Below are 19730 nucleotides of genomic sequence, written 5' to 3'. Positions count from 1 at the left end.
CTCTCAGCTCCCAGAAGGGCAGGGTCCTACTGAGGTCCCCCACAGCAGCTGGGGAAGGACCACGGGCACTCCCCAGGGAGGAGCGTGCTGGGGTCTCATCACTGTCACACGAGTGGTGGCTGCAGAAGAATGAAGATGCAGGGGGAAAAAATGAGCACAAATCAGCATCCTCACCTTCCTGCAAAGCATGGAATGTCCTCTCTGCAGGGCAAGGCAAAGAACTCTCTGACACCATGGCAAAATAACTTTTTCTTTTATTTATTATGCATTAATAATTATATTATAATAATTTATTATTATATTAATATTATATATTTGCTACTTTATTATTATTATTATATTAATATTATCTATTCAGTGAGAATAGAGGGTTAAAAGGAAGGAGCTGTCTGTGTAGCAGAGCTAAAACCCTTGCCTGGAGGACCAGAGTGCAGAGGAGGATGCTCCTGCTGAGAGGTAGAACAGGGTGCCATCAGACTCTTGGGGGGAATTTTTCCAAACTCTGTGGTTTGGAAAGCCTGGAGCCCATCAGGCTGAAGTGTTAAATAGTTTTTTTCACACTACCTGTGTTAAGGGAGCTGGTGTTAAGCAACCATGAGGAATTTTCAAATTGAAGAGGCCTGATGAGCTCTTCTCAGGGCTCCTGAAGAGGTGAGGGGTGTAACTGCAGCTTTAGTGTGTTACCAGCTACTTTGGAGAACTTCTTAACGAACTGGGAGAGTTCAGCAGAGCAAATGAAACACTTGTGCTTAGAAAGGAGGTAAAGAAGAGACAGGAAATTACAGAACATTTTGGTTTCAACCCCAGGAAATTCAGGAGCAGGCACTCAAATCACGAGTGTGTGAGCACCTGTGGGATAATGGGGAGAATGGAAGCAGCTGATGTGAATTTGTCAAGAACAAATCAAGCCAGATAAACCTCCTTTGTTCTTATGACAAGGTAACAGGCTGGAGGGATATTGTGGAACAGGTTGATGTCATCTATCTTGATTTTCGAAGGGCTTTGGAAACTCAGCCTCATTCTCACAAGGAGTCAGTAAAACATGGGCTAAATAAGCCCCATTAAGGAGATCACAAAGCTGGAGGAATTACAGTTCCCAGGGAATTGCCAGCTGTGGTAGGTGGCTGCCCTGGGGCTCTCCAGGGCTTATTGCTGTATTTGAGTATTTTTTTATTGTTTTCATCAAGAATCTGGCAGATTTGTTCATTAAATCAGCAGATAACATCAGACTGGGAGGGACCGAGCTGGAGGATTTGAGTATGAGTTGAACAGAACTAAGAGAGTCTGGGGTGGGGAAAAAAGTGAACTTTGATAGGAACAAAGAGAATTTTTTGGGTTTAGCAGGGAAGAGGCAGCTGATCTTCATGAAGGAATTAAATTGGGCCAGGGCAGCTCAAGAGATGTTGCTTATTGTTAACTGAAAAAGGCAGAATTGCAGTGACAGGTGAAACCGGAGGATAAATTGCAGGATGGAAGAGAAAAATCCATCAGCTTTTTCCAGCAATGGGAAGGCCACAGCCTAAAATTCAATGCCCCCCTTGCAGACAGGAATAATGCCAGTGCCCTGCAGTGCTGCATGGAGCAGAGGAGGAGGAAGGAATGTGTGAGAGCTGCAGTAGCCTGAAGCAGAAACCAGTTTGGAGTGGAAGGATGTGGTTTGCAGATGGTGAAGATTGTTGTAAGAAATAAAATCCCAGTAATCCTGTAATACCTCTTCTACCTGTAAGTTTAGATGGGAAATCAAGGACCCAGACTGTACCCACTGCCTGCTGGGGCAGAAATAAATGGGCTGCCCGGGGTGGCCTGGGGACAGAACAAACATCTGGGGGGAGGCTGTGACAGAGCTGACTGCCTCAGGCAGAGGGTTGGGGTGGCCCCTCAGGCTGCTTCTGTCTCATTTTCTGTGGTTTGCTGGGGTGTCAGGCCACAGACCTCTCCTGGAGCATGGATTTTGGCACCTCCCTAAGGTTTAAACAGCTTTTTTCTTCAATTATAGGTGCTTTTAAGGTAATTGGCTCCCTGAAACCTGGGGAAACCAGTCTGCTGAGTTCATCTGCCAGGGAGGGTTTCTGATTGTGATATTTCCCTGGGAGTCTTGACTTGCTGTGGGTGCATCCCCTTTCTGTCTGTATCTCCCAGCAGGATCTCCCTCAGCATTTTTTGCCTCTCTCAAAGCAGGCTGAAGGTTTGGGCAGTCAGAGATGGGACCCAGCCCAGCATTAGCTGAGCAGAGCACCCTGAGCTGCCTTGGCTTGTTTTGCATGGCTATTCCTGAATCCAGTAAAACAGGTTGTTTTCCCCCAACAAATCTCACTGTACTCAACCCTGCATGAAAGCAGCTCTCAGAATATGATCAAATGGATTAATTCAGTATCTCTGAGTGTTTACTGAGACTTACCTCCTCCTTTTTTTTAAGGCTGCTATAGATTTCTCTCAATTATTTCCATAATTTATTTCACAATGCCTGCAGTAGGTGCTGAGTTTGATTCTGCTGCTGACAGGATTTTCAGTGATTTTCCTCAGAAGCAGTGGCTGGCTGGAGCAGCTCAGGAGGATGTTGGTTTAGCCCCTTTGTGTCAGACTGGCTGTGCAGGAGCAGCTGGGCATCCAAATTCCCACCTCTCAGCCTCAGTGTGCTCCCCACAACTGATCCCTGCCTAGGCTTGAACTCCAGCTCTGTTTTGTTTGCGAATAAATTCTTTCAAGCAGCTCCTGCTACAAGTTCAATGTGTTCCCCTCTGCCATTGATTTTCCTGGGCTGTGTTAAACTCAGGAGAAGTCAGTTCCCCTCGCTGTGATTACAATCAGTGGCCATAATGGCCCAGAGACCAACATGGGCCTGATGCTAATTTGGTGCCTGGCAGACCAGCACAGCCACAAATGTCCCAAGAAATTAATTTGACCTTTTATCCAGCAACTCCCAGCCTGTGCAGTGGTGATTAACACAACTGCCTTCCCTCCGAGGACTTTTTGCAAGGGTAAATACATCGGAGTTGGAGGTGTTAGGACTCAGAAACTGAGATAAATACACCCTGAGAGACCCAGAGAAGTGCTGCATGGGAATGTCTGGCATGAAGTAACCTTGAGCATGTCCTCATCAGTGATGCAAAAAGCCCTGTGCAGCAGAGGCCTTGACTCTGTGGACATTTCTGTGTTTACAAGGCTCAGCCTTCGGCTTTTGGTATCTGCACCTCTGCAGTGTAATCTGATCAGAGGGGAAAAAACTGGCTGGGATTTACTTATCTCTTGTTTTCACTGGGATATGAAAAACAAGTTCAGAGCCTGGAGCTGTGACATCTGTGACAGAAACAGCCCAGCTCCTCCCCTACAGCCTCCCTTTGCTAGCACAGAGGTGCTGCACCTCGAGGGGCAGCTGGGCCCAGAGTAGGAAGGTTAAAAGAAGGTCTTTACCCATGTCCTCTTCTGGCAGCTTGAATTGCCATGAGAGATGATGACTCTGGGGTCTCTATAAGCCCAGGGGTGCACTCAGAGAACACCCAAAGGCTGCTGGGGGAGGCAGATGCCCAGGAGGTACCAGGGGATGTCAGGGAGGGGGTCTGGGCACCCCTTGCTGTCTTAGCTGAGCTAACTCCACTTCCTTGTACTGTGAAGAAACTTTTGGGGAGGTGAGGAACACTGCAAATCTCAGCAGATTTTAATTGACACTGCTGGGCAGAGCAGAATTCTCTCTCTGGCTTGTTCCCCCTCACAATCTGCTGCAGCCCTCATCCTCTGAGTGCCCTCACTGAGCCCAGGCAGAGCTGTGATTCCCTGGGTCTGCCCTGACACAAAATTCCTGCAGGAACTGGGGGCTGCTCTGCCGGAGGGACCTGCCAGGTCTGGGCAGAGCCTCACTCTGCAATGCACAGCAAGATGCTTAAAGGTGATGTTACCTGGGAGGCTGCCTGAGGAGCTAAAACACCTACCCAGGAGGGCAGGGTGAGCCCCTGTGTTAGGGATGTACCCATGGGGTTTGAGATGTGTCCCTGTGTTTGGGATGTGGCCATGGGGTTTGAGATGTGTCCCTGTGTTTGGGATGTGCCCAGGGGATTTGGGGTGAGCCCCTGTGTTTGATCTGGTGGCTGGGAATGCAGAGGTGACTCTGTGTGTCCTGCAGTCAGATCTCTCCATCCAACACTTGCAGAGGAGTCACTCCCACTGTGGGCAGGGAAGTTCAGCTCTGCTTTTAGGCCATTTTTGCCCCTCCAGCCCACAGCAGGTGCCCAGAAGCAGGGCCTGTATTCACATCCTGTTTCTGAGAGCCCTGCAAAGGAGATTTCCTAAAGAGAAGGCTGAGATGTCAGGAAGGAGAAGCAGCTGCCCTGATTTCAGGCTGCAGTTTGCTTAAACTTGCTCTGAACTTCGTAAATAGAGGACACCTGACATGATATTCATTTACAGTAAGTTTATTTCTCAGTGCATTACATGAAAGGTCTTTGGTATTTGTGGGTCCTTGAATACTGTTCCCACTCTGCTCCGTAAGAAAATGCTGAATACAAAACATTCCATATACAGTAACAAACCCCATAGCAAATAAAGAGAAATAGATATTTTGAACAATAACATAGCAATATGAAAACAGATAAGTAACCATGCAAGAGGTGGAACAAACAGGTTGTGTTTACAACAAACATTAATGCCTGCCATAAATGAGTTCATCCTGTCAGACGAGATTTATTCTTGCTCTAAGTTAAGAAATTACACATTGATTGCAAGATACTGCCTATGGCTGCCCTATAAAAGACCAAATGGTTGTAAAGCTGATCCTCAGGAAAGAAGCCAGGACCGTTGGCACACATATGAAACACATTGATATAAATAAAAAAGGTATTGTGTAAAATAACTGGTGAAGAAGTTACCATTTCCTTCTGTGGCTGGGAATGTGCCTTGTGAACAATTATAGCACCTTTCAATCCCTGGTTTCACAGGAAACCAAGAAATCAGAGAGACTCTGAGTAGTTTAACCCCTACACCCCCAGTGGAATGTCATCTTGAGTCAGACAGAAGCTGTAACTGTGGAGGAGGATGGGTTTCCAATCATTGTAGCCAAAGGAATTCCAGAAGCTGATTGTCCTTAGAAGCTTTGTCCCAGTGCTCAGGGTCCCACATGACAACAGCTCATGGCAGACACTGGAGCAGAGCCCACTCAGCACCAACACGTGCTGCTCCAGACCTGAATCTGCTTTTTAATATCTGTTCCTTTGGAAACTGATGACAAAATGATGGTGGAGTTTGGTGGGAGCAGGTGAGGGCTCTTCTCTCTAGTTTATTCCTATTTCCCTGGGTTGCTATCAATTCCTTACAGTAAGTGCAAATTAGACCCTCTGGAGAGGAGCATTCCCTTCCTCCCAGGAGTTCCAGGTTGCTGGTGAACATGAGGGTGCATGACTTGCAAAGGGTTTTGGTTGTGCAATGTGCTGCTTCTGGTTAGCTCAGGGCACGGAAAACACTACTACTACTACCAGAGCTGATCCAAGTCAAAAACACACTGGAGGCTCAAACAAACATCAAGAATTTAAAAAAAAGTCTCAGAAAAAAAAAAACAAAAAAGGAAAAGAACACACTATGGTATTGCACAGTATGTATATAAGATAAAGCACTAAACATTTCAATTAAAATATATTTCTAAATGAGCACGCATTCAAAATAAATCCCCTAAGTTACATAGACATGGCAAGAAGCATTATATGCCCTGGCTGAAATGAACCTCAGGATCCTGCCTATGATGGAGAATGTGGTTGGAGTGGTTTGTTTGGCCATGAATATCATTAATGTCAGTGTGTGAGGCTGTGCTCACCTTTAAATGTAATTAAACTGGGGAGACACAAGTGTGGTCCAGCCCTGTGTGAGTGGAGAGGAATGAAACCCCAGCAGAGAGAGAAAGTCCATCTGGTATAATCCTGCTGTCCCCCATTTAGAGATACAGTACCTCTGCAGAGAGATAGAGCTCAACAAAGCAAGGAGAAAAAATTACATAGCTCGTACTATCAATAATTAAAGCAGTCTCAACCCAAACCTAAACAGCCTTTTGACAATTGAGTTGGCAGGATTAATTGCAAACAACTTCCATTAAATCTTCCTTTCATCTTGTCAGTATTTTGTTTTAAATAATATAAAATTCCACATCCTTGTCAGTATGAATGCCTCAGCAATGTGAGTGACTAAAGCACCGAGCTCATGCAATAGCTTTGAATTCAGAAGACAAACTTGAGAAAAGATTTCTCTTTCTGTTCAGTATGAAGCCTCTGAAACGTCAGGGAAGTAAAAATTGCCTCATTGTATTCCCTCTTTCCCAAATTCAACCCTGTAGCTACAGGACCAGTGAAACTGAATTTCCACATTTCCCTTTTTAAAGATTGCTTTGGTTGGGTTTGGTTCCCAAGGCTGCCGTGAGGACAGATTGTTCCTGTGGACTCGACTACAGCTGGCACCAGCCTGCCCAGTGCATGAGTTTAGACTGAACTGAGATTTCTCCTCACTCTTCAGCCCTGATTTTCCAACACCAACTGCCTGATTTAGCTCCTGGAAGCCACCAGTGAGATCTTGGAATGTCCATGTGATGCTCTAGACCAAGATAGTCCCACTTCACCACAGAGGTAACCAAGTACTTCTCAATTCCTGCACAGGAATCAGCCTGTAAATGAGGAAACGTCCTTTTTTTTGACATTTCATTCTTAGATGGAATGATTATCCCAAGGATGTTCCCATGGCTGCAGCTTGCTTGGCTGGCCACAAGCAAAGCTCTTGTCCTGCCAGTAGTGGAAGGAGGGACATGAGCTCTTGCAGCACCACAGACACCCTTAGAGTTAATGCTGGGTTTAGAGTTAGTGCTGGCTGTGAAACTAAGATGCATTCAGAGAATCTTTATCTCCTTCTCCCAAAGGGATTGCAAATAGAGGACGGCTCCTGGAGCTCAGGAACCTGCTGGACTTGAGTTTTACTCATTTTCTTGATTCTCTACACCACACTCCAGCTGTAACTCAGAGTGCAGCCAGGCAGCTCCCCAGACTCCTGCAAAGCTCTGGAAATGTCCTGTGGAAAACTCAAGCATTCAGAAGCACAACCTGAATCAGGTGGGCTGGTGCTGAACCAGCCCCACCACTGGCACTGGCCAAGCAGGGGGAGGATGCAAAAGCAGGGCAGGGACTTGAATACCTGCTGCCTCCAGCACAGGGGTTGTTATTCAGTGCACAGCAGTAAAAGCAAAGTCCTGGTGCTTGCTCAGCATCAGCTTATGCCATTTCACCTGGCTGGGGATGGCTGGATTCCTAAAGAGCTGGGCCAAGTGAAGGCATGGTGGATTCAGCCATCCTGCAGGAGCCTGTAACCTGCTCATTTTGATGCCAGGCTCTTCAGAGGAAGGATTGGGGTTGGATGTGTCTCTTGGCAGCGCTGCCATTTTACAGTGTATATGGACAATCAATTTAAGGTGTGGCTAATGCTGGGCTGGCAGAGCTCCTCCATTTTTAGCCTCATTTCCAGCAGGCTTTGCCTTGGGAAGATCACTTGGGGTGCTGAACACAGGGACTGTAGAGTGTTTTCCTTGGAAAGCCTCTGGCAGAAGCCTGCAGCAGTGCAGGCCAGCCTGCTCACACAGCTGTGTCCTCCTGGAACCAGAGGGGCAATAACACAACTCAGTTTGCTCACTTTTGTCCTGGGCTGGATTTGAAAACTGGGAATTAAAAGTAATTAAAAGAATAAAAAGAGCTAAAAAGTAAAAAACAGTCCAGTAAGTTTAGTTGATTAATCTTCCCCTTCTAACAAAAATCACTGTCTACATGAATGACATCAGCTTGTCCAACCTGGTTAGCACAGCAGGTGGAGTGATTCATTTGTCACTGAAGGGCAGGTTCCACTTCTTTAACCTGGAAGCTGGCACTTCCCCTAAAATAATGAGTTATTGCAAAAAGTAAAATGACTCTGTATTTAACTCCCAGTGCAAATAAGCTCTTGACAAGTCTCTAATTCCCTAGGCTGTGGTTTGCTACTACACTATCTCCAGATCCAAATGGCAAGGATTTACTCACAAGATTAAAACAAAACACAGTGAAAACATTTTTCCTGATTGCTGCAGGATTAAGAAACTATTGCAAAATATCCTTTTCTGTGAATAGTTACTGCCACCACTTAAATTAATTATCTCTGGATGTATGCACAAGCTGAACACAGTATGGGAAAATTCTTGCACAATTCCATCATATCTCATGCAAACTGCTCTGTGTTTTCACAGAAACATTCTAAACTCCCAGAAGATAGACAGAAAGCCAATGTTGCCATGAGCATTTGCATCAAAAGTCCTTTTTTAGCCAACCACAAATAGAAATAATGTCATTCACATGCAATTAGCAACATGAAAAGCCAGAATTTTGTTGCTGAAGTCCAGAGAGCCACCTGAATTTTCAGAGTCATACTTTTAAATGTACTTTGTATTCTGATTTGTTCTTTGTTTAAAATAAATCCTTGCAGGTCGTGCTTTCATGGCCTGTGGAAGTTGCACCTGGAAGTCAGCGTGACACCAACACAGGAAATAAAAGCAGAGGCCTCCAACTACAGCAATGGACAAGGCTGAAGCTCGGCTTTGGGTCTGGGTGGGATGAGGATAATCTTGGCCAGTTAAGCAGAGCTTTACTGAGTGACTGTCAAGGGCAGGGTTAAACCCTCGAGGCACAGCCAGGAGATGCCATTTCTGCAGGCAGCCTCTGAGACACCTGACAACTCCTATTCCAAAGGCAAAACAACAAAATCCAGGAGAACATTCCCAAAACCCTCTCTGAGCTATGGATAAGTTATTCCCTGCAATCAGAGCTCGGTATTGAGCCAACAACACTGCAGCCTCTCACCCACTTCATCTGCAGGGTGCAATTAAGCACTGGGTACTGTATCTTTAACTGGAGAACAGGCAGGGAGGACACGGAGATGCTCCTACTTCATCCGGTGGCTTCTCCTTCTGCCTTCACCGTCATCCAGCAGTGAAGAGAGGATCTGGTGGGCCTGGGGCTGCCGGGGTCCTCCTCGCTTGATCTTGATGCTGGTTCTCAGGGGGGAGCCCGGGATCACATCCTGTCCAGAGCCTGGCTCAATGGAAGACAAAGAGTCTGTAAGGAGAGAAAGTCACGGGAGAGCACTATTTAAAAGGGGAGGCTGAGGAAGACACTCATGGGCCCCTCCGAGTGTTCCTCCTCTGGGAGCAGTGTGCTCTCCTGCTTGCTCTCCATGCAGGAAGCAGCACTGGAGATACAGGTTTGCTGCCATCACTCTACTCCTGCATTAGATGTTTTCCCTCTGCTCTGCCTGAATTCTCTGGGATAAGTGCTCCTACAGCAGGGCCTGCTCTCCTTTGTAGTTTCATTTCTAAAGTGTTGTTCTTTTATTAATTATAAATTTACTTGGGCTGCAGCAGCTACTCAGCACTGCCCAGAGACTCCTGGTACTGCAGGATGAGCTGGTGGGCAGTGATGCTCTTAGGGTTTAAATACCATTTCACTCCTAGTAAAGGAAATTTGGAGGCACTGAAAGGATGGAATGGAAGAATTGACCCACCCTGGGCTGCAGCCAAATCAGCTGGGAATGGGTGGTGGCTGTCCCTGCTCCTGCAGCATCTCCAGGTAACAAGCTCCTGCTCTTCCCTCAGCTAAACAAATTCAATATTCACTGCTCTGGGCCACTCTTCAGCAACAGATGCTGGTGACTTGATCTGCCTCATCATTTCCAATGCCCCAATTTCTTCTTCCTTCTGCCTCCAGAGCTGGATGTTTGTGTTTCCCTGCCAGGAGCCCAACGTGCCAGCCTCGGCTGGATCCCACGAGGCAGCATTTCTGTTTCCAGTGAGCTTTTGGCTGCCAGAGGATTTGGGCTCTGTCTGCTGGCACCAAACCCTGCCAAACAATTTGGAATTTGCTGTGTCCTGCTGCTGCTCTCTGCGGCTTCCAGGCCAGGTCAGCTCCAGCTGCCCTCCCAGTGCAGAGAAGTTTGTTTGCTGGGATGTTTTGCTTTGTTGCTTGGGTGGTTGTGGTTTTGGAAACCATGCTCAGTGGGAAGTTTCTTGGGAAAATGAGAGCATGGGATTGGCATTTCTGAGTGGGATTTTAAAGCTGGGCTAACCCCAGGACCTGTGGTCAAATCCTTAACACCTACACTGGGAACATGACCAGACAGTTGGTGCCGGGTGATTTAAAATTCTGTGCTGCCTTTCAGCCCAGGGAGGTCTGTGCTCAAGAAAAATATTTTTTGTTATTTAATGTCTTTTTCTCTATGTTTGTTGGGGCTTTTTTAACCATATACCCAAAGATGAACATAACTGCACTAGGAAAATACTTACTTTCCAAGTTCCCTTTCTAAACAGTATTTTTGTAGGGCCTAAAATATGTGTGAAGTGAAAGAATGGAACTATATCTAAGGCACAGAGTAAGAATACAGTTGTCAATACTTACAAAAAAAACCATAAAGTCATAAAATATAGGTGTTTAAATATGACCTAACCACAGTGCACAATTAAAAACCATCCATTTTTGCTGATGCAGTTACACTGGTATAGAAGTACACATGGGTGTAAATAACTCATCTCCATCCCAAGCAGTAACAGATCAATACAAATGGTTTGCTGAAATGACTGTTTCAAAATAACAGCAGCACAGGCCTTGTTGCTGCTGTATTTCCAAACAGAATGTGAAAAACAGCTAAATCAGGCAGTTCTGCTGGGGCAAGGCTGTGTGAACCCCAGCCCCAGGGTCTACAGAAGATTCCTAAAGAGCTGACTTTTTGCTTTATACCACTATAAATGAAGGTACAACATGAAAGCCAAAGGAGGCCCAGGCCCTGGGTACTGTAAATGCCCTGTTCTTATGGACTCTTCCAGGGAATCCCCCTTTGCCTTCTCCCTGCAGATCATCCCAGCTGGCATGGACTGCTGCCTAGGAAATTGGGTGGGCATCTCCCTGGTACCTCCACCAGCTCAAAGCAAAGCAGCATAAAAATGTCTTTTTCTACCCTTGGAATGAGAATGTGAAGTGAAGCAGGATTAGTGCAGAGGTAAGGTCAGGGTGAGTGTGGTTGAATCATGGTGTTGTGATTCAGGGTTTCCCAAAAATCTTACGCTGTTGCTGCCTGTTGATTTTGGAAATAGCACTTGGGGCCTGCAAGAGCACAAGGCCACCAAGCAGAGCACAGCAGGCTCCAGGCCAGGCCAGCCATGCCCTGGCACTGGAAGGATCCAGCAACAATTCCATCCCAGCCCTGCTGGCTCCAGACAGGGCTGGGATCCCAAGGTGCTGCCTGAAGTGCATTGTCACTGTGTAGTGAGGCATTGTCAGGACTGCTGGGCATTTTAGATGTTTAGCATTTCCACAGCTTAAATCAATATCCAAAAGCCACATCCCAATGAAAGGATCTGAGGGGAGGTGTGAGGTGGGCTCACAATGAGGTTCCAGGTGTCAAGGACAGAAAAGTGCTCTGGGACTTGGTGAGTACCAAGGAACAGGTTTGCTGCCCACAGGCTGGGATGGCACAGCCAAACATTTTGCCTCCAACTGTGTTTCTGAAAGAGGAGAAACTGGCACAGCAGGTTTTGGCTGCTCTGAGAGAACTGATCCTCAGCTACACCAAAAGGAGCAGTCTGACCATAACCAAATCCTGTGACAATAACCAACACCACACTGTGGATAAGGGAAGAGGACATTCTTTAAGGGATGATGCACCCACTGTACCAGTGATGGGAAAGCCAACAAGAGATCACAAAAATCTACCTGAGCGTATAACATGTGGGACTTCCATTAAATCTGACTGTGAAAACAGGTTTAATGTAAGTTATGATCACAAAATGTTCAGGGATCACTGATTTTCAGGGTGACATGGCAGTGCTGTCTGGGCTTTGGCAAGGGCCTCAGTGGTTTTCAAGTCACTTGGAAGATGCTGTTAAAAGGATTAAATGATCTGGCCTAAAGACTTGAACAGGCAGCTCTGTGGGAAGCTGGTGGATGATCTGTGCCACATGGCTTGAGCTGCTGCTCGTGACTTGGCTGCCTGAACTGTAACAAAAATCACTGTAAGGGTCATTTCACCTGCTACTGGAAAGCCAGAGGAAGTAGTGCAGCTGGTGGAACTCAAGCACCTCTAAGTCATGGTACCTAGTTTTGAAAACGTGGCTTGAAGAGACACCAGAGAGCTCAGGAAACTGGGATGGAGTTTAACCAGCAAGCCTGAACAGAGCCCTTGGCTCTCTAGAGAAGAAAACCTTAGCAGTGCTTACCATGAATTCCTATCATGTGCTCAAGGATTAATACCCTCTCAGCTAAAATCTTCAGAGCCTCTCGAAGCTGTTGGACACCTTCCCCCTGCAAGAAAGAAAACAAAACTAATGTTGGAATGTGTTGTAGAACAGGCTTCTTGTCCATAACATTGCTTTCATAGCACCAAATCCTGCAGTGTGGATGTTTAAAAATGAAAAGATGTAAAAGAGGAGATGACCTAAGTAGGAGTGCAGGAGAAATCCCTATTCAAAGAGCTCCTCATGTACACTCAGGCTGGAGTTTGTTGTCCTTTTCACCTTAGGTGTGGGCTTGAAGGGTCAAAGAGATGTTGGGAATTATTTCAGGGATTGAGAGCAGAGATGTGAGAACTCCAAAGCTCTGCACATGCAGTTTGATCTCTTCTGGGAGTCTGTCCCTCTGCAGGTGGGAGGGACAATAGGGCAGCAATTCCCAACCAGCTCCATGTGACAGAACAACCTCTGGGGACTGAGGTACACAAGAACATGGTGACAACCTGGTCAAAGAAACCTCACAGACCAGGATTTCTGGCACACATTAAATTCAAACCCACTTTTTTAACTGTGAACTCACCCTCTGGCCCCCACAAAGCCACCTGTCAAAGGGAATATGGTTGAAGGACAGCAAAGTGATAGAAAGGAAAGTAAAACAGTAGAAACACATCCTTACATCAGCACCTTTGTCACCTTCCTCACCCTTCTTGCCTGGTTCACCCTAAAACCAAGAAAGGGAAACTTGGTTACATGTGGCTGAGGACCCTTCCAGGACCCCTTGGATCCCTCCCCACCAAAGGAGCAAATTAAAGAAGTATTTCACCAGCAGAAAACACATGGACTGGCACTTCATGCCAAGGGCCAAAGTGCTCTCCTGAGCTTTGCCTTGGCTCCTGTCAGCTTCCCAGGAGGTCACCACCACTTCTAACACAAATGGACTTGTCCAGGAGTGGCCACCTGCCATGGCCAGGGCCCCAGCAAGACCACAAACATTTCATTGGGCTCTCAATGAACAACATTGTATACTAAACCACAGATAAATTGCTCCTTTCCCCCAAACATGCATGTTTTCATCTTGATTTAGAACAGAAAAATCCTCCATTCTGTTTTCATTAATTAGTCACATCACTTTCTGCCTCTGAAGATGCTCATTAAGCTTTTTTTGAACAAAGAAGTGCTGTGAACACTGGTCTCATGTTTCCCCCCAGCCAGGAAGTTCATGCACTTTCCAAAGAGCAGATGACAGGGAGAGATGAAACCACCCTAAGCTAAACATAAAACAAAATTAACAATCTAAAATTGAGTGGAAAGGCTCATGCTCCTCAAATTTGTTGGACTTCCCTGAGATATTTGTAAAGCAGAGGTGAGCATGGGAGGAAGGACCAAAAAAGAGGTTCTGTGAATTGTATGAAATGATGAAGTGGAATCAGAAAAAAAGAGATGAGAACCCTCCCAGAGGCTCTGGGACCTCTCTGGAAGCTGCCACCCAAAAATCCCCCAGTTTTCTCCACTAGATCTCTGTCAGCCAACCTTCATCACCACTGGTTTGTTTCCACTGGCCATATGTGCTAGTGCAGACATCTCCTCTGTGCATCTGTTCAGATACTGCCAAAAAATCATTTGGAGACATCTCTTAATCTCATTACAGGGTTTCCAGCTCAGCTTTGCTGACCAAGGTGCAGGAGGGAGCTGAGAGCAGCTGATGGACTTTGAGCTGTTTAACTGTGCCCACCTTTGGGCTCTGACAGCGCCAGGAACTCCTGGGGCCCAGGGAGAGCTGAGTGTGCCCAGCTTTGGCCAGAGGGATCTGCAGGCAAAGCTCAGCTCCTGTGCTGGGCTGATGCCATCCAGGTCACATCAGCACTGTGTTTTGCACCAGAGGATGCTTCATTTGCACAGGGATTCGTTAAGGTGAGGGTGTCTGTGCAACAAATGTCTGAGCTGGAGCCAGCAGAGCTGAAGCAGCTCCAGGCCAGCCAGGGGCACCTACAGTGCCAGGCACCAACCCCACCTGAGCCTGGCACCCACCCACGAGTGCAGCACTTACAGGAAATCCCTTAATGCCCCTCTCTCCAGGCAGACCTGCTTGCCCCTGTTGGAAATAAAGGCAGTGTCGTTAGGAGATACTTTGCCACTTGACAAGAACACAGTGTAATTTTTACTAGTGGAATTAAGATGGCTTAATGAAAAAAACCTTACACTTGGGATAATGTGAAAAAAAATTCCTCTCCCTTGACATTATCACTTAGAGACAGCAAAAGGGAGTTATGGTTTTCTGTCAAGTATCAGCTCCAAATCCCATCAGACTCTGGAGGAGCTGGGTTGGATACAGAGCTCCTGAGCTCAGTGCCCTCTCTGTAAGACGATTAGCAGGTTTTTTGAACTTTCCAGCAGTCAGTTACATTATACCAGGAAGGAATTTGGTTGGAGATTTGTTCCTTACAAAGACACTGCATTCTTCTCTCTGGTAGAAGTGATGGGCCGCTGCTGCCCCAGCCAGAACAGAGCCCAGACTCCCACCGAGCACTGATTTAATCTGCTCCTGCTCCACACACACCCCACAGCTACTGATCAAAACACAGGTACAATATTTTGGTTGGTTTGTTTCTTTCTCCTGCTGTGCTAATTTTCACATTGTTCTCAGTGAGAGGCTTTTGTTCTTTTTGGTTTTTTTTTTTTGTTTTTTGTTATTACAGAAACAGTTTGAACTAGTACTTGTTGGTTTGGGGCAGAATGGAATTATGTTAAACTGAACATCTTTTTTTCCCCTGTTTTCCTGCACGGTGCTGGTTTCCCACCCTGGAGCACCTGAGGCAGGGCAGAATCCCTGACCAGGAGAGTAGTTATAGGTTATTTAGTGAGAAAGCAGAAGCTTGGGAAGAAGAGGCAGAAAAGCATTTATAAAAATCCATTAATAAAACAGCCACATATTTCTCCCCTGGCTCTTCTCCCATAGACACACATAGAAACAAACACATCCTTTTTTCTCCCCAAAATAACTACATATATGGTAGCAGATTTCTGCAGTAGAAAGGGAGAGCTGCTGGGTTTGTGTCCATCAAATTTGTATAAAACCAAGAAGCACCTACAGAATATTCCCATGGAGGACTGAATTTCTATGGAATGCCTCGCCAGCAAGAGGAAAAGGCCCCTGTGGACAGGGAGAGCTCTGGGAGAAAGGCCCTGTCTGTCAAGTGCTCCCAGTATCTTCAAAGGGAAACGCTTGGATTCTGCACTGGAAGGAGCAAAGCTCATGAAAAAGCACAGGCAAGAGGAAAAATCACAGAGAGGAGCACAACAACACACTGAACAGACATAAACAGGCTGTGCTCCATGTCCAGGAGGAACAGAAAGGATGTTATCAGCTTAAAGGGGATCAAAGGATATTTAGGCTGGATGTTGGCAATATCTTTTATCCCAGGCCTCCCTGGCTGTTGCTCTGAAGTCTGCCTGGAGATGCTGTGGAGCCTCCCTGCCTGGCAGTGTTTGGGATGAGCAGGGGCTGAGCGTGAGCAGCACACAGAGCTGAGCCATCCAGGGGCTGCGCTCTGACTGCTTCAGGTCCCTTCCACATCTGCTCTCGTCGAGATTAAGCAGGGAGAATGCATAATAACATTTCCTCAAATCTCAGTAGATGTTGTGAACCCCCTCCTCTGCTTTTCTTTGCAGCTGCACAGCTCCTGTGCTCCAGCCCTCATTTGTATCCACCAAACCCAAAACTGCAGCACGTCATTGTCAAAACCAGCATCCAAAGCTGTGCTCACAAAAGACAGAAAAGCACACAGAGCATCCTACAGAAATTCTGACAGAAAAAGCTGTCAGCTTCCCTTTCCACACTAACAGAGGATGGACAGGAAATACAGGGGCTTTATTCTATTTATCAAGTCATTTTGATATTTGAAAATCTCATTTGTCCCAAACCTAAGAGGAGAGTTACAGTTCTAAATCCCCAGCAAGGAGAGAACAAAACCAAATTCTAAGGGGTGAATGGACACAATGCAACAAGATTTTGGTACATTAATGTACATAATATGATCTACCACAAACTACAGGAAAATGTTAAATGAATCATTGAGGAAGAGTTTTATCATTTCCTGGATGGAAATGTGACACTTGGCCACACACTGTGCCCTTCTAATTTTTTTTAGCTGAAAATAAAGACTGAATGGCAATGAGATGTAGTTGGTAATCTATGCATCCACCTCACCAGTTAAGGTTTTGCTCTCTATCAGCATCTTGAATTCTAGTCCCAGAACTCCAGCAGTCTGCAATCTATTTGGAAAGCCAAGTCATGCCCAAACTGGCTGAGCTGCACAAGGAAAGTGTTACAAAAAATCACCAACCCTCCCTCTGTCTTTCAGGGAAGTGCAAGTGATTTCTTACATAAGAACAGGACCAAGCACCCAAAACTAAAATATAACAGAGATTTCAAAGGGCAGATGTGCCCCACCCTCAGATATCTGATCCCTCAGGAGGGGTGAAAGCACCTGGGCCTGCTCCCCTTGCACAGAGCCTGGAGAGAGGAGCAGGTTCTTGCTGGTTATTGCCATGAGTTTGAGAAGTCAGGAGTGAATATTGGAGTTCACTGATCTGCATTTGTGTGTCTTGGCTCTTTCAGGCACCCCTGTTGTCTGCTGGGTTGGAAGGGGGAGCAGGAATGCAGAGGAGATTCTGGCACGGGGGAATCACGTCACCTACAGCCCCCGTTCACCTCCATCCACACAAGGGTAAAACGGCCCTTGGGAGAAAAGGGAATTTGTGTCCCACAGCTGTGGCCTCCACTGCAAACATCCATCACTTTAGAGGCACCAACCAAAGTTTTCCTCCTTGTCTTTCTCCCCTCCTTTGACTCTCTCCACGCTGGGGTCTCCGTGATTCTCCACAGCGCATTTCACAGACCTAAGGGCTGAATGATCCTCTTCCACCTACCCCACTCCAGGGTGATTTTGTGCTCCCTGACTCACCCAGAGATTTCAAAGACCATGACCTGCTGGCAATTAAGCTGAACAGAAGCAGCCAAAGGCCCAAATGCCACTTTCAGACCCCTCCCAATGCTTGAATGCTGGACTGGGAATCTGACACATTTATACCCTTGCTAGATATTTCTGTGGTAGATCCTAAACTTCACCAGTTTGAAAATAACATTCAAACAGCTTTTTTGTTCTAAGTTTAGTTATCAGCACTGGACAGCCCACTAGGGCACATAAACATTAAGAACAGTATTCCAAATATGTTAAGAAAATCATTTGACCTGGGGAATAACTTTGGTTTAGGAAAAGTCTGGTGAGTTTTTAGTGCCAGAGAAGGAAGAGTTCAGTTAGACCTCTCAAAACACTCCACACTCTAAACAGCTTTGGCTGGTGAAAGAAAGTTGGTCTCTACAGCCTTTATACACCATGCCTTTGCTACCTGCATCTCTTTAGGGAACATCTGACTTTGCAAGGAATTCAACCCTTTCTCTGTACAGGAATCCCTCATCTTGGTTCTTGCAGAAACCCCAGAAACTTTGCATTTAAAACTGGTGGTGGCTGTAGTCCTCCTGCATCTGTGAGATCTGTGTTGTACATAATTCCTGAGGCCTCACCCCCCAAATGCTGTGGGAATCTCTCTGTGCATATAGAACCTTACTCTCTCTCCTCGGTCTCCTTTGGATCCTTTTGGTCCAGGCTGTCCTGGAGATCCTGGCAAGCCCTAGGAGAGATACAGAATGAGAAGGAATTAATTTCTACTGTGCAACCTTTGTTTAGGTGTAGTGAACACATTTCCCAGTGATCCTCAGCTCCTGAAAACCTCATACACCCATCAAGCAATTGGGCTGGATTCTCTTTTTCCCTCAAGCAAATACAACAGGAGCTCTGTTTGCAGATATCCTGAGCCCTGTACTTTCTGCAGATCCCTCTATTTGGGTCTTTTAATGCACTGCAGGCCCCTGATGTAACATTTTTTCAGGGTCAGTATGACAGGACAGTTCTTGTTCTCAGTTACCAAGAAGAAATTAATACACAGGTAGTATGTTTAACTTAAAAACCCCCACTGCTTCCCCCCACTTCTTAATTGCCTCAGTGGGTGGCAGGAGCAAGCACACATACCTGAAAATTAATTGGATTGTGTAGTGGAAATTATTTTGAAGCTATTCACTCACCCTAATAAACAATTTTCAAATTAAGCCCAATCTCTGCTAATAATTTAACTCCCTGGGTTGAACAAATCTATAAAGCAGTCACCAACAGCTAAGAAGGGCGCAGTCTCCAGATTTCTACTAATTGAACTGCTATGCAGAAATTGATCCAAATTCTTAACTTATCCACCCAGAGAAGCCACAGTTATTAACCAGACCAAGAGAGAACAATATTGTTTGTTTATATTCAGCCTGTCAGCTCCCCCTCTCCCCACAACCACGTACAAGATGCTTTTTTTCCACCTCAAGTGACTTGCACGTTGTCTTGGAGGCTGCAGAAAAGTCTGGAGCTCCCCTCCAGGCCAAATCCCCACATCAGCACCCAGAGAAATGGGTTTTTGTGGCCCAGAGAAATGAGCATTGCTGTGAGGAGCTCAGTGCATGTGAAGTGGCCCAAGGAGGTTGCACACATGTGATTTAAGGGTGCAAACGAGGAGCCCTGTCCCAGTTTCAGCTGGGAGCCAGCAATGCCCACCAGCAGCACGTTGCTCCCTGCCTGCAGCCAGCCCCACCAGCTCAGCTGAGCTCCCCACCAAGGATTCAGAGACCCAGGCCTGGTTTAGGAGGTTCCCTGGGGCTGCCAAACGAGGTAGGGCACAGAGCAATGCACATGCAGCATGAACAAAGCCCAGGTGTCCATAAGCATTCTCTGCTCCTGACAGCTCTCAGCAGTGTGTGGTGATGCTCAAGAACACTGAATTCCACCTTGCAAAAATAAAAGATTTACAGTGTGTGCTGTGTGTCAAAAAGCCAGACTCAGCTACAGAATCTACTTATGAATTGTGAATTACCTTATATTTAATGATGTTAAACTGCATCTGTCATTTGGCTGCCAAATCTCTCACTGAGCTTGTATCAATCTGGAGTTTCTCAGTGTTCTCCAGAGCATTCCCTAATTGAAAGGATTCTGCTACACTGGCAAACTTTCCCTAACCTGTTGTCCATTGCTTCTTCAAAGTGGTTAATAAACACATAGGAAAAATCTTCTCTATTTTCAGTTCCAAACCTCCTCTTATTGGATCTGAGTTACATCCCTTTATAAAGGGATGTATTTCTCTGGGCTCTCCAGTCATGTGGGATTCCTTTGGAAAAACTTGATGCTGCTGCTTTACCTCTACATTAAGCAAGGTTCTTCCCAAAACTGAGTCCCTTTGTATCAGTCAGCCACAATTTGGAGCAGTTTGGCAGTTTCCTATTCATGATTTCACTCCTTTCCATTTAACCAGCTTTTTCCATCCATGTGAGTACTGTGCCCTTCTACTACCATAAATTCTTTGGAATGAGTTTTTCTCACTC

The 19730-nt window shown here is 46.2% G+C and overlaps 1 protein-coding gene and 1 long non-coding RNA gene across 45 annotated transcripts in view; one reads left to right on the top strand and one right to left on the bottom strand.

Moving 5' to 3' along the window:
- Positions 1-941: 941 nt before the first annotated feature.
- LOC147649607 (uncharacterized) lies at positions 942-3185 on the top strand. The gene is made up of 2 exons (XR_015278395.1): positions 942-1116; positions 1545-3185. It is a non-coding gene; the product is annotated as an uncharacterized LOC147649607 (long non-coding RNA).
- Positions 3186-4390: 1205 nt separating this feature from the next.
- The window catches only part of COL26A1 (collagen type XXVI alpha 1 chain), a 188941-nt gene continuing 173601 nt past the window's right edge, over positions 4391-19730 (bottom strand). For 19 of the 44 annotated variants that reach the window (XM_086859073.1, XM_086859071.1, XM_086859072.1 and 16 more), the window contains 6 exons: positions 17885-17947; positions 14304-14348; positions 12933-12977; positions 12245-12329; positions 8927-9095; positions 4391-7884 (listed from right to left, as the gene is read on the bottom strand). In XM_086859073.1, the coding sequence (XP_086715199.1) occupies positions 7836-7884; positions 8927-9095; positions 12245-12329; positions 12933-12977; positions 14304-14348; positions 17885-17947 (456 nt within the window). In that variant the 3' untranslated portion in view covers positions 4391-7835. Of the gene's footprint in view, positions 7885-8043; positions 9096-11691; positions 11779-12244; positions 12330-12932; positions 12978-14303; positions 14349-17884; positions 17948-19730 lie in introns of those variants that run through there. The other 25 variants (XM_086859079.1, XM_086859088.1, XM_086859087.1 and 22 more) reach the window with 14 other exon arrangements.

The sequence above is a fragment of the Cyanistes caeruleus genome, chromosome 21, assembly GCF_971803275.1.
Source record: "Cyanistes caeruleus chromosome 21, bCyaCae1.hap1.1, whole genome shotgun sequence".
NCBI classification, from domain to species: Eukaryota; Metazoa; Chordata; class Aves; order Passeriformes; family Paridae; genus Cyanistes; species Cyanistes caeruleus.
This window is presented reverse-complemented; position numbering and strand designations above follow the sequence as displayed.